Genomic DNA, 25209 nt, shown 5'->3' with positions numbered 1-25209 from the left:
CAATATCTCTTCAAGGCTGAAATGGATGCTCCATCGTCTAGCATCTTCCTTCAAGAACCCAGTGCTTTTGGTTTGAACAATATGCAGTCTCAAGGCCATCAATTTAAAGTCCCATATCATTATCAAGAATGAACAACTCTCAAGCTTCCTACCCTCAAATTCAAATAATAAAAAAAGTAAGAAATTAGCAACGTATATCTGAGAGGGAGAAAGGGGAGAGGTGGGAGAGAGAACAATTCGAAAGAAAAAAAAAACAGAATTATAATTTCAAAAAATTACCAAATTCCTATATAAATCCAAAATATTACCAAAATAAATAAATAAGGACTTGCGATTCAATACACAAATCATTAAACCCTAAATTAAAATAGGACATATAAATCATTTTGTTAGAAAGCCTAGACCAAAATTCAAAGTTGAAATACTTTTTGCTATGATGCGAATCATCTAAATCACACAGTTAGAAAAAGAGGGAGAAAATTAGAGTTCTTACCTACCACAGAGAGGTTGAGAGAAAGCCATCCACAGAGATCCAGATGAGAGTGAGACAGAGAAATCATAACTATGAAAACCTAAAAAAACAAAACAAAGAAACCAGCAATGAAGCAGCAGCAACAAGGAAGATACCCAGACCAAAAACCCTAGAAAGGAGAACGAAATGAAGAAGGAGAAGAAGGAGCATGACCTACTTGAGAGGAGAGGAGATGTGGTCGCGGGCATCGTCTCGTCGTCGCAGAAGGAGGAGAGGAGCTGCTGTGGAAGGAATCGAACTTGAAGGGAAAGAAATGAAAACCCAACCCTAAACTTGAAATGTCTCTTACTGAGAGAGCAAGTATTTTTTATTTGGTTTTACCTACAGCAACCAATTTAACCGGTAACCAACAATCAACGCTTTGGATTACCCCACATGCCCCAGCTACTCATCCAATGGTCTATAATAAGTGGCGCATCAGTGCGCCTGGCGCACTGTAGAATTTTCCCTACCATCATGGCCGAATCCTTTTTGGCCAAACATTTCCCATTTTCTTGGGATTGGTGAGAGCCCTCACCTTGTCTACTCTAAAAAAACCCTAAAGTCCAATTTTCTCCTACCCCGTAGATAAAAATAATGAATATGAGTTTATTATCAATGCTGAACTTGAGTCTTGCTTTCTTTCATGAATGCCTTGCCTTCATAAAAAAAAAATCAATATGAATTAAATATCAGGAATCACATAAATTATGAATTAAATATCACATATATTATGAATTAAATATCACATATATGATGAATTAAATATCACATATATTATGAATTAAATATCACATATCTTTCAAAAGAGAAAAACATGGAAGTAGGGTTCATATCTTCTCTTACCATAATGTGAAAGGACCATGAACACCGAAGAAGAAACAAAAAGTTTCCACTACTTTTGTGTAGTACTATTTTTTTTAATTCCAAATTTGTCTAGACTAATTTATCATTAGGAAAATTTTTCCACACAAAAGTTGCTTTACTTTATCATCAGTAAATGTGAACAGGACTAGTTTATTCCAAGTTCAGGAACATGTTCTGTCAATTTTGTGTTGAAATTTTTTCCACAGAAAAGTTCCTTTCTCAAGACTAATTGATCTTTAGGAAATTTTTTCCAAAGTTGCTTTTGACTAAACTACTTGATCAACAGAAATTTTTTATCGGACTAGTCTATTTCAAGTTCATCATATGAGTATTCCTCTTAATTTTGTGTTGAAATTTTTCCACACAAAAAAGTTCCTTTATATTAGAAAAAAAAAATTTATATATATATATACGCGTTCAAAGCGCATATCTAGTTCTTATTGCTCGAACATAAGTATTGTCCGGAGAGGTTAAGACTTGCTTCTGACCTTTATATATCAATTGCAGGTATGTATTATAATTTAATAATTAATAATTTAATTTTATTGAACATCTTAGCTCTCGGTCTTCCGGTCGAAAAACAACGTCGTTGCCCTTGATGTGATTCTATGAGAGTGTTTGTGTGTCTGCCTAACGAGTTTGTGTAATTAGTAACTTCCATTTATGGAAAGAGTCTTTCGTCTGAGTTGTGGTGTATCTCAATTTTAATGAAAGAGTGTTTTTCAACTGACTCCACTTATTTGAAAATTCTTTCCGTATAAAATGGGTCTAGAAAGGAAGCTCAACAACGGCTCAAGGAGATGGGTTCTACAAGCACCACTGTAATCATCGAGGCCCCGGAAGAAGGAACTGAAGAAGCGCTCAAACAAGGTTCCATATCTTCTCTCTTTCTATGTACCATATCTAATGTGTGTTATGCTAAGTATGGAATTTATGTTTTTACCCAAAGTCCCGCTTATTGAAAGAGTCTTTTCATTTTTATCTTTGCCTTGCCTGCATATAAGATGGGTCTCTAGATGAAGCTGGAAAACTGCACAAGGAGTTGGCAGAAAAAAAATTTCTGCGCCCAGGGAAAGGAACTGAACAAGTAGAGCTCCCACAAAACAAAAAAAATGAGGCCGCAAATACCAATGAAACCAACGCTCAGCCCGCGAGCATTTGTGGGAATCAAGTTAACGCCTCAGGTGGCCACCATGTTGGGGTTATCGACTGCAACAACCGTGTTCAAGGGACAGGCTGCAACATTGAAGACAATAAGATTGATTCAAAAGACAGCGAGTTTGTTGGGGTTATCAATTGTGGCAACGATCCCAAAAAGCCAAATTAATTTCAACAGTTCTCATCTGTCCTTTGTGTGCTTGGTGTTGCTCTGCTTCGCTATAAAAATAAATTGTGGTTGAGTTGACGTGTATTGTTATTTGCTTGTTTTGGTTGGGTGGAGTGTCTCTTGCTATGAATGACGTATATTTTTATTTTACTTTTTGGTTTGTAAAATAAGTTCCTCTACAGGAACGACAACATTTCGTATTGCTTTTTTTGGAGGATTGATGAGTTTTTATGGTTGTCAAAGTTTGAATTTGAGCGTTCGTTCTTGTTGCTAGTCTTCTTAAATTGCTGTCTAGCGAAAACTAAATGGAAGCTTGTGTTGTGGTCATCGATCTTTTTGCTAATCTTGTTAATATTCTTGAATTTGATATGAAAGTGTTTGCCCTTTTTTTATTGGCATGGCCAGGAGTTGGCCAAGAGACTGGTGTGTTTGTTTGTGAGCGTGCTACTATTGGCAGTGAAAACGCACTCAACAGACTGAGATTGTATAATGTATATAACTGAAAAATGGAGCAGTAGAGAAAGAGGAATAGGGTTTACCCCACTGGGACAAGTCACAGTCAATAATCCAAGCTGAAACTCAGGCCTTTTGTGGTACTTGGGCCTTCCAAATTCATGGGAGGGACCAAAAAGAAAGAGGAGAGTCGTCTATTAGTTTCCATGCATAGGAAAATAACAAGAAAGAGATCTTGAGGATCCAACTCCCAAATTCTCCTATCATGCCTTGATGGGACCAACACAACATTTTCTAGAATAGAACTCGGTTAACTCCCCCACTTCCCATCCATAAAAATTTCTCTAAAACCTAAAAAGATAAAGGAAAAAAAGAGGGGTCTAAACACAAACAAGCGATAGACGCATATCTATATAATATGTATAAATAAGGCAAAAGATAAGAAAATTCTGTTTCACGTACCCATCTCTCTTCCCAAAACCTTACCCTTTTCCCATTACTGAATCTGCAGAAAGAAAAAAGAGTCTCGACCTTCAAAGATGTCTTTCCAAGGGGTATCACTTTGAACCCCACGTCACAACATTAGAGTCCCAGCCATTCCAAGGGCATCGACCTTAGATGTCATTCAAAATAAGCGACCAGTGCACTAGATTATCAAGCTATTACTATTAGAGTAGACTAACGAGAATGGAGGGCACAAAAGCGGGGTAGATTTTCTTATTTCTTAACTTTTCCATATTGCTAAAGATAGAATATTTTGGGGCAGTATTGGAGATCTTCGGCACCTTTCGTTGCAGGGTTACTTTACAAGAGCAAGTTCACTACTACATTTTTCTATTTGCGCGACGATAGTTTGCGCGACGAAGGACAAATCGTTGCATAAAAGATCATCGCGCGACGAATAATCATATGCGTAGCGCTAACAAGAGCGACGAAGAACTTTCGTCGCATAAAAGATCATCGTGCGACGGACAATCATATGCGTAGCGCAAAATAGAGCGACGAAGAAATTTCGTCGTATAAAAGATCATCGCGCGACGGACCATCATATGCGTAGCGCAAAATAGAGCGACCAATACATTTCGTCGCGCAAAGTTGTTTTGCGCGACAGAAAAACGACCGTCGCGTAAAAGAAGGGGAAAAAACCGCGAACAAATATTCTGGCGCCTAATTCTTGCGCGACGACTAAACTCGTCGCAAATGACATCTTTGCGCGACAAAAAACTATCCGTCGCGCAAGGTACGATATACAAAACCATTAATCCTAAGCCTTAATTTTAATTTTGCCATCTAAATCATATGTTTTTCATTGATTTTAGTGAAGATCATCATTCATACCCTTTTAATTATGGGAATGGTAGAGGAGAATCATTTTGTATGGTTATCAACCTCCATACGAATAAATTTTAGGGTTATCAATTTCCCTACAAAGAGAACAGCGCAAAATATGTTTTGAAACTAAAAAGTGTTCATTCAACTCTACAAAACTAATTTCAACGATCCAACCGTTAAACGTGTTTGTATATACTGTGAGATTGTATACCCCAAAAATCGCAAATAACAAATATTCAGAGATCTAGAAATGGAGAAATTATACAATAGTACGGTAGTACCATGTGGCAATTGACACGTGGTACTACGTTCCACTGAACTTGCGACATGTGGATGTAATAAATTTCTCTCTAACGACGTTTGTTTCTCCAAAACCTCCGTCTCCTCCTTCTCTCTTTTTGCCCTCAGATCCCGTTTTCTGAAAACTCAACACTATTCCAAATTTCAGTCGGCAGTTTACCCATGAACACATCGCTTGTGCATATCAAGTTTAGAGCACCCATTACCTGTCAAAGATTATGAGAGAGAGAATAACAAAATTTCCAAGAGGCCCATTAATTAGAGATCTATGAAGAAATTGAAGAACTTTGCCCGACAAATCCATTACCCACAATCTTTGTTGGTCTATCACACCATCATTTCATGCAAATTCATTATTCAACAAAGACCCATTAAAGATCATGGGTTGATCATGGTTGATTTCTAAAATAAAATAAAAATTATGGGTTGAAAAACACCTTCTCTTGGAGAAAGAATATAAAAAAATTCATAAATTTTGGCAATTTTCAGTGAGAGTTTGCTTCAAATAAATCAACCGCTAAAAGAAATAATCTTGGCTTCTTGCATCATGTAACTCCGTTGTTTTGCATCGGAGCTTTACACAGAACACAGATTTTTAATTTGCATTTTCTTCTTCTTCTTCTTCTTCCCTTTTCTGGTACGCACCTTCAAGCTTTTTTTTGGGGTCAAAGTCGGCGCCTTCAAATTTGAGTTCAGTCTCTAGGAAGAATAGCAAAGAAACAGAGGATTGGAGAAGGCAAACATCGTCACGGAGAGATTTATTACCATCCACGTGTTGCAAGCTCAGTGGAACGTAATACCACATGTCAATTGCCACGTGGTACTACCGTACTATTGTATAATTTCTCCTAGAAATGGGACAAAAGATTCAAAAGTTATAAATGAACACGTTTGCGCGACAACTGTTTGCGCGACGATGACGTATTCGTCGCTCTAGGATATTTTGCGCGACGACTAAACTCGTCGCAAATGACATCTTTGCACGACAAAACACTATCCGTCGCGCAAGGTACGATATACAAAACCATTAATCCTAAGCCTTAATTTTAATTTTGCCATCTAAATAATATGTTTTTCATTGATTTTAGTGAAGATCATCATTCATACCCTTTTAATTATGGGAATGGTAGAGGAGAATCTTTTTGTATGGTTATCAACCTCCAAACGAATAAATTTCAGGGTTATCAATTTCCCTACAAAGAGAACAGCGCGAAATATGTTTTGAAACTAAAAAGTGTTCATTCAACTCTACAAAACTAATTTCAACGATCCAACCGTTAAACGTGTTTGTATGTACTCTGAGATTGTATACCCCAAAAATCGCAAATAACAAATATTCAGAGATCTAGAAATGGGACAAAATATTCAAATGGTATAAATGAACACGTTTGCGCGACAACTATTTGCGCGATGATGATGTATTCGTCGCACTATGATGTTTAGCGCGACAAAAAAATAATACTTCGCGCATAATAAATAGCGGGAAACAAACAGTGTTTCATACTTGCGCGACGAAAATTTTAGTCGCGCTAGGGTGTAATGTGCGACAAAAACAATTTTCGTCGTCGCGCAAAAAAAAAGCGGGAAAAAAGCCGCGGGTTTATCGCTTTGGCGCAAAATGATTGCGCAACGAACGTTGCGCGACGATAAAATCGTCGCGCAAATGCATTGTATTCTTGCGCGACGACGATTTGTATTCGTGCGACGGATATATGCGCGACGGTTAAAGTTTAATACGTCGCGCAAAAATGGATGTCGGCATCACCATGCGCGCCGGGGAAAGAATTTTGCGGGACGGCAAATACGTTTGCGCGTCAAATAATATGCGACGAAAATTGTTATTTGTCGCGCAATGTCTTGCGGTTTTGCGCGACGAAAATAGATATCCGTCGGGCAAAATCGTCGTTTATTACTTATTCAGTTTCAGCCATGGCAGAGGCAAACTGCAAAAAAATTGCAGCTTGCCTCAGCCACTCTCTCCCTCTATCTCGAACGTCATATGCCAAGCAAACGCATCAATCTCATTTCGTTTATGAGTTAAACTGTTTCTGCCTCCGGTAAGTTCATTGATTATGTATTTTTTGTTGTTAGTGTAAAAATATTACTGTAAATTCATACTAACGCCATTAATTTCGTTGTATATAGGGATATTATATGTGATTAGCGATTGGTGGAGAACGATTGCGAAGGTATTATATAAAATTAATTACATTATGTTTAAATTGTGTTGTGAAATTATATTTATATTATGTTGTTCAGTTATGCACGTTGATGTACGAAGTTAATTGAAATTAACTTCATACATTTTTTTTTTTGTAAAGCTTAGTTCCCGTTCGAGGTTAGTTGGACCGCGCATGGGTGGGTAAACCACGACTACGGTCCAATTAATTCTTGAATTGTCCCATACTTTGGACAGTTTGGAAATGCATAGTCGTGTCACGTAGAGCTACAGGATTAGGTTTCGATTGTTGAGATTTCGGTGTCATCTCGGTACGTTCTTCGGGTGGTACGTAGGTATTTTATATCTACGGTACGCCTCAAGAACTGTACCGAGATGCTGCCGAAATTCATCCACGTCGAAATCTAATCTCATGTAGTTGTAAATTATGTGACATGACTATGCATTTCCGAATGGGATAGGGCCCTTACCGAAGGCATAAGGTGACGTTATGATTTTGTAAGAATACAACATGATTGTTGTATTGTGATTGTGGTTCCAGGAATTATGAGCAGAAGGTGGATACAGAACCCTAACAGGTGCGCAGACGAATACTTGGATGGAATCGAGGACTTAATTCACTTTGCACGGTCACACAACCCGGGTGCAACTAGAATCCGGTGTCCTTGTAGGAAGTGTAACAACATGTTGTGGGAGACAATTGAAACTGTTCGATTTCATTTAGTAAGGAATGGAATGATTGAGACATACAGCACTTGGAACCATCACGGGGAACAATTAGACATTGCTTCGTCTTCAAGGGCCACAACAGTGGACAATGTTGAACCTATTGTGGAACCTAATGAACAAGTCATGGATATTATAAATGATGCTTTTCCATTTGCATCGACGAGCAGCAATCAGCAAGGGGAAGATGATGTGTCTACACCAACGGATAGTGCAGAGTTTGAACAGTATGAAAAACTGTTAAGAAATGCTAACCAAGAGTTATATCCGGGGTGCGAGAGCTTTTCCGTTCCGACGGCCATTGTGGAGCTAATGCATGGAAAAGTAAAGTACCGTATGTCGAACCTGAGTTTCGATTACTTTTTGGGGGTTTTCAAGAGAATGCTTCCGACGGACAATTGTTTGCCGAAAGACCACAGAGAGGCGCAGAAGATGTTGAGTGGTCTTGGATTGGGTTATGAAAAAATCCATGCTTGCAAAAACAATTGCATGTTATTCTACAAAGAGTATGAATCATTGGATACATGCCCTATATGCAATGAGTCGAGGTTCAAACAGAAGTCTCAGAATAGAATGACTAAGGTTTCACAAAAAGTCATGCGTTATCTGCCCCTGAAACCAAGATTGCAGCGATTGTATATGTCGACGCATACTGCCACAAACAATTGTGGAGCTAATGCATGGAAAAGTAAAGTACCGTATGTCGAACCTGAGTTTCGATTACTTTTTGGGGGTTTTCAAGAGAATGCTTCCGACGGACAATTGTTTGCCGAAAGACCACAGACAGGCGCAGAAGATGTTGAGTGGTCTTGGATTGGGTTATGAAAAAATCCATGCTTGCAAAAACAATTGCATGTTATTCTACAAAGAGTATGAATCATTGGATACATGCCCTATATGCAATGAGTCGAGGTTCAAACAGAAGTCTCAGAATAGAATGACTAAGGTTTCACAAAAAGTCATGCGTTATCTGCCCCTGAAACCAAGATTGCAGCGATTGTATATGTCGACGCATACTGCCACAGACATGAGATGGCATAAGGAAAAACGGGTAGACGACGATGTGATGCGGCATCCTGCAGATGGGGAGGCATGGAAAGAGTTCGATCGAACGTTCCCCGAGTTTGCTGCTGATCCCCGAAATGTTAGGCTGGGACTTGCCACTGACGGATTCAATCCGTACGGGGTTCTAAACCAACATCACAGTACTTGGCCGATTTTCGTATTCCCATATAATTTGCCGCCTTGGAAATGCATGAAAAAAGAGTACATGATGATGACTGTTTTGATAAATGAGGATCCTGGCAGGTCAATCGATGTGTACTTAAGGCCGTTGGTTGATGAGCTCAAGGATTTATGGACAAACGGTGTGCGCACGTACGATAAATCCACTGGGAAGATGTTCACTTTGAGAGCGGCAGTTATGTGGACTGTGAATGATTTTCCCGCATATGCAATGGTGTCGGGGTGGAGCACAAAGGGTTATATGGCATGTCCTGTATGCAAGGAAGATGTGACTTCTGGTTGGCACGCTGGAAAAGTGTGTTACCTTGGGCATCGAAGATGGTTGCCATGGGATCACGAGTGGCGGGAAAAGGATAAAGAGTTCGAGGGGAACAAAGAGCATCGTGCAAGACCTAGAGAATCGTCCGGTGATCAGATCTTGGATCAGCTTAACCATTTGGATTTTGCTTCGTTCGGGAAAACTGTTAGTCGAACCAAACCTGCTACACATATGAACTGGACGCACAAGTCTATGTTTTTTGAGCTCCCATATTGGTCGAAACTAAAATTGAGGCACAATCTCGACGTTATGCATGTTGAGAAAAATGTGTTTGACACATTGATGGGAACGATTCTAGATATCAAGGACAAGACAAAGGACACGATAAAAGCTCATCTTGATTTAGAAAGAATGGGCATACGAAGGGGTTTATGGCTGAAAAGGGGCAATGATAAAGCTATAAGGGATCTTGCGTTTTTTTCCATGAAACCGAATGACAAAAAAGAGTTTCTACAGTTTGTGTCGTCTGTAAAGTTTCCTGATGGGTATGCTTCTAATATCGCACGTTGCGTGAATGTTGACGGGGGTAAATTTACCGGACTCAAGAGTCATGACTGCCATGTGTTTATGCAACGCTTACTTCCTGTTGGGATTCGACACCTGTTGCCGGAAGATGTAGTCAAGCCAATCATATTGTTGTCCAGATTTTTTTCCCAACTGACGGCAAAGACATTGCAAAAGACAGACATTCATCAGTTGCGCGATGACATTGTCCAAGTCCTATGCAAGTTTGAGATGATATTCCCTCCGGCTTTCTTCACAAGTATGATCCACGTGATGGTTCACTTGCCAGAAGAGGCATTGCTTGGGGGTCCAGTCAACTATCGCTGGATGTATCCTATAGAAAGGTATATAACTTGGCATCATTTCTGTATGCATCATTGGTTCGTATTCTTGCTACTTCCTGATTTTCATCTTTTCATTATATTTTGGCAGGCTTCTCAGAGAGCTGAAAAGAAGCGTACGCAACAGAGCGAAGCCCGAAGGATCAATTGTAGAGGCTTGGGTTCAATATGAGGCGCTGACTTTCTGTGGAATGTATTTAAAAGATGTGGACACGGCTTTCAATCGACCTCAGCGCAATAATGACGGAGGTGTGAGAAATGAGCAACTTTCTGTTTTTTCTCAAAGCGCACGACCCTTTGGAGATCTTGTACAAGGGGAGTCATTTTCCAGGAAAGATATGGAGGTAGCTCATTGGTTCGTATTGAACAATTGTGATGAGATAATGGCATACTTAGATGAGCATGAAGAGATGATGAAGCGAGAACATCCATCACATTTGTATTCCAAGAAACACCGTGAATTATTTCCAAAATGGTTCTTGCAATATGTAAGTTATAAGTATTTTGTAATTGACCTATATATTGTAGTATTTGAAATTGTCAAACTAACATTTCCATGCTATTGAATTTTTTTTTAATAATATTAGGTGACCAAGTTGAAATCAGAGAATTCCCCCACTTACAGTGAAGAGTTATATAACTTAGCATTCGGCCCACTTCGGGCTGAATTGTTCTCGGGTTGCCATGTTAACGGCGTCAAGTTTTTGGTGAGTGCACGAGATGACAAGTTGTGTACGCAAAACAGCGGTGTCCATGTTCCAGGTGGAGGCGAAAGTACAGACATTGATTTCTATGGCAAACTCACCACTGTCGTGCAATTGCTTTACAAAGACCGATACCAAGTGATCATGTTTAAGTGTCGATGGTTTGATACGAACCAAAATAGGTAGGGAAGTATTAAAATCGATCATGAGTTATTATCTGTGAACATGAGCAGAACTTGGTATGATGACGACCCTTACATTTTGGCAACCATGGCAAAACAGATTGTCTATCTAGATGACCCTAAAGCAGGGAGCGGGTGGAAAGTTGTTCAGCAGATGGGTCAGAGGAATGTGTATGCTATACCAGAACTAGACCCATCTGACAACGACGTCGACGTTGCTGACCAACGTTTCGAATCTTCCATGGAACATGATGCACAAACACTTCGAGATACAATTGTCGTACAGCAACCTTTTCAGCTTGAAGGAGTGTCTCCAAGAGAAATACCGATTCAGTCAATTACAATTGACCTCGGTTATCTTCCGCGATACGATCCAACCGTGGGCCCGAACAATGATGATGATGTACTTGAGGAGGAGGAGGAGGAGGAAGAGGAGGAGGAGGATGATTGGGAGACCGACAGTGATCATAGCGACGAAAACGAAGATTATTATAGTTCAGATGATGAATAATGTAAAATATTTGCGACTTGCCATGTAAAACATATTAAATGATTATCAAACCTTAAATATTTGTTTGAATATTGTTCGAATATTTGTGGAATGTATATCCAAACCTTCAATATATGTGGGGAACTTTGTAACGTGTTTGCAACGTTTTTCGTTTCTTTTATTGAATTCTGTTCATTTTCTTAACTGTTTTTGACTTTTGGTCCGCCCTACGTTCTTTGTTTTTTTGTGCTGAATCCAACCGTATAAATAACATGAAATTTGGACATATGGTTAAGAAGTTATGGATTCAAAACTGAACATATGTTGTAAGTGGTAATCAGCCAATTACAATCTGTCAAAAAACGACCGGTCGTCTACACACCGGTCGTTAACTTTGCGCGACGAACAAAACGTGTCCGCGTCACACAATCACACTTTGCGGGACGGAAATATTGGTCGCGCATAATAAGGTTGGAAGTTAAAAAAAAATTAGAATATGTGGAAAAACGACCGGTCGTCGAAACTAAACGACCGGTCTTTAAATTTGCGCGACGGAAATCAATTTGTAGTCGTCGCGAAATCATACTTTGGGGGACGGATATTGTCGTCGCGCATAATAAGGTTGGAAGTTTAAAAAAAAAATTAGAATCTGTGCAAAAACGACCGGTCGTCTACACTAAACGACCGGTCGTCTACACTAAACGACCGGTCGTTAAATTGGCGCGACGAAATTAAATAGTTGGCGTCGCACAATCATACTTAGAGGGATGGATATGTTCGTCGTGCAAAATAGGTTGGAAGTTTAAAAAAAAATTAGAATCTGTGCAAAAACGACCGGTCGTTGACACTAAACGACCGGTTGTTAAATTCGAGCGACGAAATTAAATAGTTCGCGTCGCACAATCATACTTAGAGGGACGGACATTTTCGTCGCGCAAAATAGGTTGGAAGTGAAAAAGAGCAATTACAATCTGTACAAAAACGACCGGTCGTCTACGCTGGACGACCGGTCGTTAAATTCGCGCGACGAAATTAAATAGTTCGCGTCGTACAATCATACTTGGAGGGATGGATACATTCGTCGCGCAAAATAGGTTGGAAGTGAAAAGGAGCAATTACAATCTGTGAAAAAACGACCGGTCGTCTACGCTGGACGACCGGTCTTTACATTTGCGCGACGAAATTAAATAGTTCGCGTCGCACAATCATACTTGGAGGGACGGATATATTCGTCGCGCAAAATAGGTTGGAAGTGAAAAAGAGCAATTACAATCTGTGAAAAAACGACCGGTCGTCTACACTGGACGACCGGTCTTTACATTTGCGCGACGGATAATATTTTATTGTGTCGCACAATCATTCTTAGCGGGACGGACATCGTTGTCGCGCAAAAGCAAATATGTGATAATAATGTTAAAAATCATCTTTGCGCGACGAGTACGATTTATCGGTCGCGCATTGTTCCAAATATTACAAAAATTTACGAATTAGATAAATCATCTTTGCTCGACGAACATGAATATACGTCGCGCAAACCTTCAGAGACGAACAAGGAGCTCATTCGTCGCCCAAACCAAGTTTTTAAATTTTATTTCTTTTATATGGCATGATAGTTAAGAAATTAAACGAACTATCCATTAGTGTAAATAATTTTAAATGAATATCAACTTCAGTAATTGTATTCATATACAGTAAAGGGGTGCGCCCATAGAAAATCTTGAACATCGGAGTTAAAATACCCGTTCAATCGTGATTTTTCATATATATCCATCGAAAATTGTGGTCCCGTTATGTCATCTAGGACTGTATATTTTTTCCAATTTTTTTTAAGTACGATCTCTACGTTTAAAGAAACAGGTTTGATGGTTGGATCGTTGAAAATAGTTTTGTAGAATGCGTATGTAGCCAATTACTATATATTCACAAACATTAAGAGTTGTTGATGTACTTTTGTTAAATATAACATAAGATGTTGTGGTATCCACTAGTGTAAATATTTTTCAATGGAGATCAAATTCAGTAATTGTATTTATATACGGTAAAGGAGTGCATCCGTAAAATATCATCAAAATCGGAGTTAAAATAACCGTTAAATCGTGATTTTTTGTTTATAATTGTTGAAAATTTTGGTCCGGTAACATCATCTATGAATGTGTATTTTTTTCAATTTTTGGCGTGTACGATCTCTAAGTATAAACAAACAAGTTTGACGGTTGGATCGGTGAAACTAGTATTGTAGAATGCGTAGCCCCATTAAAACAATATACTCACTAATATTTCCATGCCTTTCTTGCGCGACGAATAAGATTATTTCCGTCGCGCAATAGTTCTACGCGCGACGTATGAAGTTATTTCCGTCGCGCAATGTAAGTAAGGGTTTCTGGACCAGGTTTCAGGGTTTAGGGTTTAGGGTTTAGGGTTTATCTTTGCGCGACGTGTTGAAAAAAATGTCGTCGCGCAAGTCGCCCATATTTTTGGCGGAGTTTATCCCGCGAATTAAAAATTCTTTGCGCGACCGGTTAGACTTATCCCGCGATGTAAGTAAGGGTTTCTGGACCATGTTTCAGGGTTTAGGGTTTATCTTTGCGCGACGTTGTAAAAAATGTTGTCGCGCAAGTCGCCCAAATTTTTGGCGGAGTTTATCCCGCGAATTAATAATTCTTTGCGCGACAGGTTATTTTATCCGTCGTGCAAAGTGCGATATTTATCTTTGCGCGACATTTTACATATTTCGTCGCGCAAGTCGGCGAAGCTTTTATGAAAAAAAACGCGCATTTCTGTTCGTCTTCAACCTCTCTCAGCCCCTCTGTCTCTCTCTCCTCGAACCCTAAAATCCGTCGAACCCTCAAATCTCTCAGCCACTCTCTCTCTCGCGTTCAACCTCTCAGCCCCTCTATCTCTCTCTCCTTCGAACCCATTGATCTCTCACCCGGTCTCTCTCCTTCGCACCCCCAAATCTCTCACCCAGTCTCTATCGCAAGCTCTCAGCCCCGCCCCTCATCCTTCTCAGCCGCTCTCTCCTCCGTCCCCACTCATCCCTCTCTCGTCCGTCTCCACTCATCCCTCTCAGTCCCTCTATCCTCCATCCCCACTCATCCCTCTCTGTCCCTGTCTCCTCCATCCGCTCTCAGTCACTCGCTCCTCCATCAGACGACGGCCCTTCGATTTCTCTCTCGCTCTCCACCATCGAAACCCATACGGTAAAAGTCCCGACTCTAGCCCCGATTTATAATTACAAGTTTTTGGATTTTTTTTTTCTGAAAGTTGTGGATTAAAATATATGTTAGGATTAAATTTCTGAAATCTGCTGTTTGAATTTGTATATTTATTTTGTAAGTGTTTACATTACTTAGTCTGGTGGTTGGTTAGGATTGCTCCGTTTCAATTTCCTTTTTGTATTGGATTTGCATTTGTGATTTCAGATTTTATTGGAAATGTTGAAATAGTGTTGGATTTGTGATTTTGTATTTGGTTTGGTTTCAGATTTTAAATTTGATTGGAGCACAATTTTATGTTTTCTGTTTTTTGTATTTTGATTGCTTTTCTTAATTTTCTGTTTTTTGTATTTGGATTGCTTTTCAGATTTAAGATATGTGCAACTAACCAAATTAGATATTCATTTTGTTGAGATGAATATTTGTTTCTGTTTTTTATTTATTTATATATATATGTTTTTGTTTTGTTTGCAAACAATGTGCATATGTTATTTTTAATATATATCTGTTTTTGTTTTGTTTGCTTTAAAACAATGTGCATCTGTTTATTATTAATTTTTTTTATAAGAATACATGTTTCTGTGTATTTGTATGCTAAATATTGAATTTGCTGTTGATTAGTTGTTGAGGTTGTTTTTTTTAAAATAAACAAACATTTTAGGCAAGGATGTTTTAATTTTAAGACCTTATCAGTTGTGCAGATGTCGAACCTTATCAGACGTCGTAAGACGGTGATGAGTCCTCATAGTTTGCCTCCCCCGATTGCAACGTCAGCTCTCACTGCTCCAGCACAGTTGAACGAGATCCCATCTGTTCCGAACGTCTCCCATGCACAGGCGTCATCAGAGTCCTCAGTTGCGCAGCCTGTTAGCGCCAGGCGGCGTCATCGCCCTCCCCACTTGATCGACACCGCTTCGACCTCTGCTGCTGGTGCGTCAGGTTCTCAACCAGGTAAAGATTTCCTTTACCTACAAATAAACTGTACCATTATTTTTTTTAATAATTTGTTAATTAACGTTAATTTTATATATCTTTGCAGCCAAGAAGAACACCCGGGGACCTTGTCGCCAGTTGAGTACGGCGAAGCTCACTCGGGTGACCAACAGTCGTATCAACATCAGATACGACGAGCGTCATCGGGCTGCACCTACTGCGGACCAACATAGCTCATTGGCCCACGATGTTGGTTCAGTCATTCGGACCCATTGTCCGATGAAATGGAAGTCTTGGAAGGCCATGCCTAACGAGGTGCAGATGGAGGTGCGTGGACAGCTGTCGGGTATGTATCCTACCTTTTAATTGTTTTCCCTTCCAATTTTATATATTTCTAGTACTTAATGCATGTAATTAATTTATTACAGATCAACTACAATTTAGAGAATCTCAACGATGATTTGTTCGGGTACATCGATAGACTGTTTGCGAATAGGTACAAGCAGTGGAAGAGCGACCTGCACCACCATTTTCAGGCATATGATGATCCGCAGGTTGCTCTTCTGGAGGGTTGCCCGAAGGAGCTTGAGGGGCGGGAGGATAGTTGGGAGTGGCTCTGTGGTCATTTTCAGGGGGCAGATTATGTGGTATTTTTTTTTATTCTAAGTTCAAAATTCTGTTTTCATTTCATTTTCAACTAAAATATTTTTTTTTTGTATACCAAAAGATGGCCAAAGCAAATAAGGGCAATAGGGCGAAGAAGACTCTTCTCCACCATTCAGGTGCCAGGCCCTTCTCCTATAGGATGGAGGCGCGGCGGCAGGTAATAATTATATAATTTTTATTTACTTTTTAATGTATTTAATATTAATTTGTTTTTTTTGTACTAACAATTTTTTTTCTCTTGTTCAATTAGGAGGGGTCCAAATTCCCAGAGATTGATGTCTTTGGCGACGTTTATGTTCGACCTGGGAATGAGTTGGCGGAGTCCATTCATGTAAGTAGTCTTTAATTGTAATTATTCTCTTACACGTTCAAGTTTCAACTTTATTATATGAATGTTTTAATTAATATTTTATGTTATGTTAAATAGATGACCATGATTGAGAAGAGCCAGTTGGTTCTTCAGGAGTCCGCCTCTCAGCTTCCTCCCGATACGCCGCTCGAGTCCGTGGCTCCTCCACCAGATGCAGGGTTTCAGATCTTGACGGAGGCTTTGGAGCAGACTCTCGGGAGGCGGCCAGGGACATATTGTCGAGGGATGGGGAATGCCCGGCGGCGGGAACCTAGATCCCGTTCATCGTCCCAGTCAAACAGTGCTATGACAGCAATGATGGCCCAATTTGAAGCCCGGATGTCCCAGATGGACCAGCTTGAAGCCCGGGTGGCCCAGATGGCCGAGCTTGAAGCAAAGGTGGCCCAGATGGCCGAGCTTGAAGCCCGGATGTCCCAGATGGATTCGTTCTTACAGTCCCTCGCCCAGTCCGGCATTCCCGTACCGTCTTTTGTTCCTCCATCCACCTCTGAGCCCATCCAACCCGAGCATGGCCATCAAACCTCTGCCCCTGTCCACAATGTCCAGATCGGAGACCAAGTAGATTATCAAACAATGTTTGATTAGTTTTCTATTTTCTTTATGACATTTGAAACATTTTTCTTTTATTTGACTCTATATTATGTTATAACAAAAATTTTCTCTTAATTACATTTTTTTATTGTCATTTCATTTAATTATAAAAATAAATAAACCAAACAAAAATTTCCCCAAAAAGAAAAAAATAATAATTTAATTACTCTTTTGCGCGACGAACATATGCCGTGATGTCGTCGCGCAAAATTTTCCACAGGAAAATACAAACCATTATAATTTAAATGGAGAAACAATATATTTACGTTTGCGCGACGAAAAATGTCGTCCCCTAAAGGCAACGCGACGACGAGAATTTTGTCGCTCTATATTTGCGCGACAAATGGCATTGTCGCACAGGGTTTGTGCGACAATCTATTCTTCGTCGCGCATAAAACGGAGCGACGAAAGTTCATCGTCGCGCCAGGTTTGTGCGACAATTATTTTTCGACGCGCATAAAGCTGAGCGACGACCCTTATGCTGCCTCTCAAATGTCTGTGCGACGATGGTAATTCGTCGCACCAGCTTTGAGCGACAATTTTTTTTTCGTCGCGCATAAAGGTGCGCAACAATTATTATGCCGCCTCTCAAATGTCTGTGCGACGACGCCAAATCGTCGCACAGTTTTGAGCGACGAACACATAATCGTCGCGCAAAATGTTTGCGCGACGAAGTGTAGCCGTCCCAGAACTGTTGGTGCAACGAGCTTGTTGCGCGACGAAATGAGCAATGGTCTGTCGCGCAAGGGATTTCTTTACGGACTTCGCGCGACTGAGTTTGCGCGACGGTTATTTCGTCGCGCTGTTATTCGAGCGACTACTTTGTACTTTGCGCGACAAATTTGTCTTCGTCGCGCAAACAGTGAAATTTAGTAGTGGTTCTACCCATGGTCCAAGACAAAAAGCAAAGATAAATACTAGGGTTGGTTAGGGTTTCGGTAGTAGAGTGAGAAGAGAGAAAACTGAGAGTGGAAATGAACTTTCAACCCTTTTTGGACCCTATTGTCAAATACATGTATAAAAAAAAGATCATATTCACAACCCTCTACTTAGCTGAACTCTCGCAACGAAGCCTGCCATAGATATCTACACTACTACAAAAAACACTTTGCGCGATGAAATAAGTTTGTTGCGCAAAGTACAATTTCGTCGCGCAAAGTTTGCGCGACGAACTTTTGGTCGCTCAAAGACACTTTGCGCGACGAACAGTAACCACTTTGTGCGACGAATTCGAACTACTTTGCGCGACGACTAATAGCAACCTTGCGCGATGAATAGTTCCACTTTGCGCGACGAATATTATCAACTTTGCGCGACGAATATTATTTACTTTGCGCGACGAACCTTAACCACTTTGTGCGACGAACCTTAACGTCGCGCAAATTTACTTTGCGCGATGAAATATTTATTTTTTTTAAAAAAAAATTAATTAAAAATAAACTAGTTAGTTTGCGCGACGAAATATTTTGTTGCGCAAGGATTTTGACATTTTGTTTTATTATTTCTCTTATATCAATTTCATTATATTAATTTTTTCAAATTTTTACTTTTTAAATTTAATTTAATTGTATGATTTTATTTTTTTAATTACTTTAATTTAAATTGACATATTCAAAATAAAATTACATATGAAAAATAGTGGTCAAATTATCCAATATATATAACATTCAAATGTACACATAAATTAACAAAGTACAATAATAAAATCTACAAGCCTATTGTGATGGTAGTGGCGGAGGATATGTTTTTCGACTTTAGCCGTCAAAGTCTTGACAATTCCCTACAAAAAAAAAAACAAATATTGTCAAATATCAAAAAAATAACATAAAATAATTACAAAAAATTGGCATAAACTCAAAACTAACTCTAAAAACACATATTATTGAAAAAAATTTAACATTTGGAGAGAATATACCATTTGACAAGATTTTGAGTGAGTGAGAATGAGAGGGAGAAGTGAGTGTGAGAGAATTAGAGAAGATAGTGAGAGAGAGATGAAAGAGTGAGTGAGAGTGAGAGATGATGAAAAGAGAGATAAGAGAGTGAGTGAGAGTGAGAGATAGTGAAGAAAGAGATGAGAGATTAAGTGAGAGGAGTGAGTGTGAGAGAAAGGGTAGGATTTGGTGAGACATAGTGAAGAAAGAGATGAGAGATTAAGTGAGAGGACTGAGTGTGAGAGAAAGGGTAGGATTTGGGGAGAGGGAAAGAGAGAGGAGAGGTAAGAAGAGTAGAAGACATTGAGAAAATGGTGGAGGAGTTATGTTGGTTTTAAAAACCGGATCACTTTGCGCGACGAAATAATATATTGGTCGCGCAAAGTCTTTAAAAAAAATTTAAAAAAATTTCCCATTTTTGGTGCCCGCCCAAATTTTTAGGGTTTTGCGCCACGAAATTTTGGTCTCTCAAAGTTTTGCGCGACCAAAATATTCCCGCGTCCCATTTTTGGTACCCACCAAATTTTTCGAGTACACTTTGTGCGACGAATAATATATATTGGTCGCGCAAAGTCGTAAATTTTTTTTTTTTAAAATTCCCATTTTTGGTACCCGCCCAAATTTTTCAAGTATACTTTGCGCGACGAAATACTATATATTGGTCGCGCAAAGTCGTAAATTTTTTTTTAAAAAAAAAAACCCATTTTTGGTACCCGCCAAATTTTTAGAGTACACTTTGCGCGACAAAGTACTATATTGGTCGCGCAAAGTCGTAATTTTTTTTTTTTTTTTCAAAATATCTATTTCTGGTACCCACCAAATTTTTAGAGTACACTTTGTGCGATGAAGTACTATATTGGTCCCGCAAAGTCGTAAAATTTTTTTTAAAAGAAAAATACCCATTTTTGGTACCCGCCAAATTTTTCGACTATACTTTGCGCGATGAAATATTATATATTGGTCGCGCAAAGTCGTAATTTTTTTATTATTTTAAATTCCCTTTTTTGGTACCCGCCCAAATTTTTAGAATATACTTTGCGCGACGAAATACTATATATTGGTCGCGCAAAGTCTTAAAAAAAAAAGGGAAATAGCGGTATATACCACCAAAATTATAATCTCAATTAAAAATACCACTGGCTCCCTATTTTTTTACAACTAACATCTATAAATATACAATTATTGTCCACTTATTGCTGAATGTTCACAAGTTCAGAAAGTTTGTTCTCTCTTCGCACTACTCAGCTCTCTCTCTCTCTGGCACAGCTCTCTTTCTCTTTGGTTTCTGTCTAACGCAGCTCTCTGTGTCTCTCTTGGCTCTCTCTCTCTCTAGCGCAACTCTGTGTCTCTCTCTTTGCTCTCTTTCTCATAGCGCAGCTGTTTGTCTCTCTCTTTCTCCCTGTATTCGGTCTCTTGCTCTCTGTTTGGAATCGGAACCCCTCCCTTTAGGTATGTCTTCTGAATAGCTGCTTGCAACCTTGAAGCTTTAGTGGGTTGGCGACCTCGAAAAGGTAGTGTTGATGGTTATTTTCTTAAAATTAGTGGGATTATGTGAAATGGGTTATATTTTGATTGTTTGGGTTTGTGTTAAATTCGTTTTGGCTTTAATTGGTTTGGGTTAGGTTTTGTTGAATATTCATGCTCAGTCATCTGGGTTTGTACCAATTGCACTTATATTGGTCTGGATATGTGAATCTTGAAACTTGGGATTTTCCATTTGATGTAGTATATCTGTATAGTGTGATTGCTGATGTGTTACTGGTGTACTGCTGTTGCGTTCCTCTTATTTCACTGTCGTATTGCTGTTGTGTTGACGTTATATTGCTATTATATTATTTTTATATTGTGGTTATATTGCTATTGTATTGTATGTTTATTGTGGTTATATTGTGGTAATGAAATGTTGTTTTGTCATGGTCAGAAATGGAGACAATTGTTATTCTCGTGTGCTACAATGGAAAATAGGTCACCTCGAAGAAGATGTGCAAATACAAAGGGGGTGAGTCAAAAGGCTTAATAGTTCCACGGACCATCAAATTTGCTGAACTATTGGACCGTGTGCATCAGATTGGTAATACAAACAGCAGCGAAGACAAGGTTAGCTTAAAATTCTCAGTTTTGGTGGCCTCGAATGAGTGGAAGCACATAAAGATTGAGGACGATGATGATGTAAAATTTTTTATGAAGTACAATTCTGAGGTAACACCTTCAAAACTAGCTCCCTTGCTCGTGAGTATAGAAGATAAAGGACTGAGAAATGATGTAGTTGATAGTATGCATATCACGACAGATAGTAGTCGGATGGGTCGTTCTTCAGTTGCCATTGTTGAAAGCAATGAAGTAACTTGGAATAATACAAATGGCACTGATGTGGGAGGTGAAGTAGGGACAGATTTTATGAATATGATTGATTTTAGCGAGGTGGATCAGATGCATGGTGGTGACAATGGTACTGAAAGAAATGAAGTGTCAGTGTACTCTGCCCCTCCTATTTTGGGCTGCTTGAACACATCTGCCCAACTGCCAATAATGCATTTAGGAGGAGAATCTGAACCCATTCGTGAACATTATTCGAATGAAATAGGTGAACAGAACCGGTACAATGAAGCCGGTGTAAATGATGGAGAAGCATATTTGGATGGGGGGTTTTCGCGAAGTGATTGGAATTCGAAAATTACAGTTGGGCAAATTTTCTCTACTAAGAAAGCATTGTTGACGGAGTTACAGTTGATGGCATTAAGAGGCCACTTTGAATTTAAGGTGCAATCGTCTTGCACTAAGAGGTTGGTTGTGGTTTGTTCTCAACGTCCATGCCCATGGCGAGTCCGAGCATCGAGATTTGGAGATAACAGCTTCATGATTGTGAGGTGTACAACTGTCCATGAATGTGATTTGAGGGTTGTAAGTGACAACCATCGTCAAGCAACTGCAGCACTTGTAGCCACTTCATTTAAAAGGAAGTTTAAGGATTCTCGGACAATATACACACCAAGTGACATTATGAGAGATGTGAAACACAACTTTGGTTTCAGCATACATTATTCGAAAGCTTGGAAAGCAAGGGAGTTAGCTCTATTGTCCATTAGAGGATCAGCGGAGGAGGCATATTATATCCTTCCAGCTTATTGCTATGAATTGGAGCGTATGAATCCCGGCACAAAAACACACATCCAAACTGATGAGAACAATCACTTTGTGTATTTCTTTATGGCGGTTGGCGCATGTATTAGAGGGTTTCGTTCTTCCATGCGCCCAGTGATAGCCGTGGATGCCACTCATTTAAAATCCAAGTACAAGGGTGTTATGTTTGTAGCAAATGCATTTGATGGTAATCGAAATATATATCCTCTTGCTTTTGGGATCGGGGATTTGGAGACGGATGCATCATGGCATTGGTTTTTCACTAAACTTCATGAAGCCATTGGTGAGTGTCCCAATCTTGTTATTATTTCTGATCGCAATGTTAGCATAGAGAATGTGTGGAACAAAGTTTTTCCAACGGCGCAACATGGCATATGCTTTTATCATATGAAGGGGAACATGAAACGCACTTGCAAGTTGAAAAAGCATGATCACATACTTATGCACTTTGAGAAGGCTGCGAAATCTTATTCCATTGCTGAATTTGATTGTCATTTTGGCAAGATCAAGCGAAAGGAACATGTTGCTCAATATCTTGAAGACGCAGGGTTACATAAGTGGTCTAGAGCTCACATGGATGGACGCCGCTACAATGTAATGACAAGAAATATTGCGGAGTCAATCAACTCAGTCCTTAGGTTTGCAAGGATGATGCCAGTGGTTCATTTGATAGGGGAAATTATGAATCTCCTTGTGAAATGGTTCACCGAACGTCGTGACTTGGCTTTGAATTGCACAACAACATTGTGCCCCAATTTTGGAGAGAAGAAGTTGAGGAACAGGTTGGAGGATGCTGCAAGGATGAATGTGGTTAAAGTAAATAATGCACAGTATAATGTTTTGGACGGTTATATAGACGGCCTCGTAGATTTGACGAACAACAGTTGTAGTTGTAGAAAGTTTCAGCTTGAGCAGCTACCTTGCAAGCATGTAGTTGCAGTTTGCCGCTTCTTGAAAGTAAATGTATACTCAAAGGCTTCTCGGTATTACACTCGAAAAACTTGGATGGATGCTTATTCGGATAGCATCTACCCGGTACAGCCTCACGGAAGGTGGGATATTCCTGAAGATGTTGGAAGTCAAGTTGTGCTACCTCCCATGGCAAGGGTCATGCCAGGCAGACGAAAGAAGTTAAGAATTCCCTCGCAAGGAGAGGGCACCATTACAAGAACGTGCTCAAGGTGTGGTTCCGGAGGCCACAATAAAAGCACCTGTAAAAACAATATTCCATTGCGCAATGTATCTTAGACAATATGATTTGTGTTGCTTTGGTAGGTCATGTAAACTTTACTTTTATTTGTGGTGGTTTCGTGTTATGTTGAATGGGAATTGTTTTAAATTTGCATAATTTGGGTTGCATTGCTACAGCATGCTGTATTGCTTCCAGATTGCTATTTTATTGTACTTTTATTGCACTGGTATTGGTTCCAGATTGCTATTATAATTTGAGTGCGAAATTGAAGGGCCTGGAATGTAATTCCAAAAGGATCCAAAACATTAAAGTTCTTAGAATTCCTTTATTACACAGTTACCCTGATACTCCGACTAAACCTTCTTTTCTGATTACAAATTCGGCGGATGCATAGGCCAGATGTGGGGCAAATACAAGGTGAAATGTCCTATGTGTTTGACTACATATAGTTGTTGAAGGAGCATTACGAATGTTAACCCCAATAGATTGCTCATGTCTTGCCAAGAACACTCTTGAATTTATGCAATGTGCCCAAGCCAGTCCCAAAGCTGGACTCACCCGTCTGCCTGATGTGTCCAGGGACTCCAAGTTTCCCAACCTCACCCCATTCACTCCATCATGTGGCCCAATAAAATCCACCACTTGGTTGGTGACAACCACCGCCAACCCAAATTTATTTGCTAAACCCTTCAATGTCCCAGATATGTTGAAGAACATTTCAGACCGCCGTTTCAAATCGGCCGGTGTTGTCTGATACTGTGATCGGAACAATGCAGCAATGGAATCAATGACAATGAGTTTGACAGGTAGGTGGGTGTGATCAATGACAATAAATGCTTCTATGTCTCCAAGGACATGGATGAGTTCTTGAGCATCATGAACACCACGAACATATATGTCTTCCAATGGCTCCAACCTTATTAAGTTGGGGTATGATGCATGATAAAGGTTGCCTAGTTGTTGCAATCGACGAAATGAGAAGCTAAATTCTGTGAATATGTAGACGGAGGAGCCCCCTAGTCCGCCATGTGAGGGTGGGAGCTGAGCTCGTACCGTAAGTTGGAGACAAAGCTGCGTCTTCCCGGAACCACTCTCCCCTACCAATTCTGTTATGGAGTTGCAGGGTATCCCACCCCCCAAGCAGTGATCTAGTATTGGGCATCCAATGGATAATTTAGGGGTTGAAAAAGGAAACAGCATGAGGTTTTGGGGTGTCATGTTTCTGTAATTTAGGGGGGGATGTGATGGTGCCACAAGGCATGCATTATATATATAGAGTTCATTTTGAAGGTCTGTAATGTAGGCCATATGCCTTTTAAGGGATGTATACTTCATCCTTTTTCCAGGTTGTAATTATTATTATTTTTTTTTCACCAAATTGTTGAGGACCAAATAATTTGAAAAACATTCTGATGCAGTACGTACTGTAATAGGATCATATTGTAACTCTATCATCTCTCTATTGTACTCTTATTGACATAATATTGCCATTATACGTTTGTTTATTGTATAGTTATTGCTGCTATATCGCCACTCAACTGGACACCGATAAACTGTATACGCACAAATACAAAAAGAGGCATGATCATTCCATAAAATCCTATTTCCAAACTTACATAATACAACAACAGGCCACCCCATGGTTACATAATACAAAAAGAGGCCACCTCATAGTTCCATTTCCCTG

The 25209-nt window shown here is 39.6% G+C and overlaps 2 protein-coding genes, 2 long non-coding RNA genes and 2 pseudogenes across 5 annotated transcripts; 4 read left to right on the top strand and 2 right to left on the bottom strand.

Moving 5' to 3' along the window:
• Nucleotides 1-4: 4 nt before the first annotated feature.
• On the bottom strand, nt 5-787 carry LOC110769033 (uncharacterized). Of its 2 annotated transcripts, none has more exons than XR_015833568.1 (3): nt 690-787; nt 494-572; nt 5-148 (listed from the first exon to the last, which is right to left on the bottom strand). It is a non-coding gene; the product is annotated as an uncharacterized LOC110769033 (long non-coding RNA). The 2 variants fall into 2 exon arrangements; XR_015833569.1 differs by having other exon boundaries at nt 686-777.
• A 939-nt stretch (nt 788-1726) lies between these two features.
• LOC110769036 (uncharacterized) lies at nt 1727-2974 on the top strand. The gene is made up of 3 exons (XR_015833608.1): nt 1727-1885; nt 2151-2248; nt 2383-2974. It is a non-coding gene; the product is annotated as an uncharacterized LOC110769036 (long non-coding RNA).
• A 4541-nt stretch (nt 2975-7515) lies between these two features.
• Nucleotides 7516-15068, top strand: LOC148296635 (uncharacterized; annotated as a pseudogene).
• A 328-nt stretch (nt 15069-15396) lies between these two features.
• LOC148296634 (uncharacterized) lies at nt 15397-17249 on the top strand. The gene is made up of 7 exons (XM_088248588.1): nt 15397-15646; nt 15735-15974; nt 16073-16275; nt 16356-16451; nt 16545-16625; nt 16722-17012; nt 17082-17249. The coding sequence occupies exons 1-7, from the start codon at nt 15397-15399 to the stop codon at nt 17247-17249; spliced, it is 1329 nt and encodes a 442-aa protein (XP_088104714.1).
• A 3905-nt stretch (nt 17250-21154) lies between these two features.
• Nucleotides 21155-23740, top strand: LOC148296633 (uncharacterized). The gene has a single exon (XM_088249392.1). The coding sequence runs from the start codon at nt 21170-21172 to the stop codon at nt 23576-23578; it is 2409 nt and encodes an 802-aa protein (XP_088105518.1). The 5' UTR covers nt 21155-21169; the 3' UTR covers nt 23579-23740.
• A 118-nt stretch (nt 23741-23858) lies between these two features.
• Nucleotides 23859-24740, bottom strand: LOC148296632 (DNA repair protein XRCC3 homolog pseudogene; annotated as a pseudogene).
• Between the last annotated feature and the right edge of the window lie 469 nt (nt 24741-25209).

This window comes from Prunus avium, chromosome 2, assembly GCF_965620075.1.
Source record: "Prunus avium chromosome 2, drPruAviu1.hap1.1, whole genome shotgun sequence".
In the NCBI taxonomy this organism is placed as follows: domain Eukaryota; kingdom Viridiplantae; phylum Streptophyta; class Magnoliopsida; order Rosales; family Rosaceae; genus Prunus; species Prunus avium.
This window is presented reverse-complemented; position numbering and strand designations above follow the sequence as displayed.

Excerpts from the sequence above, each read along its gene's own strand:
- LOC148296634 (XM_088248588.1), top strand. The coding sequence starts at position 15,397 with ATGTCGAACCTTATCAGACGTCGTAAGACGGTGATGAGTCCTCATAGT. Across the intron at positions 15,975-16,072 it reads GGTGCGTGGACAGCTGTCGG|AGAATCTCAACGATGATTTG; the intron begins GTATGTATCCTA and ends ACTACAATTTAG. Across the intron at positions 16,452-16,544 it reads GGATGGAGGCGCGGCGGCAG|GAGGGGTCCAAATTCCCAGA; the intron begins GTAATAATTATA and ends TTGTTCAATTAG.
- LOC148296633 (XM_088249392.1), top strand. The coding sequence starts at position 21,170 with ATGTGCAAATACAAAGGGGGTGAGTCAAAAGGCTTAATAGTTCCACGG.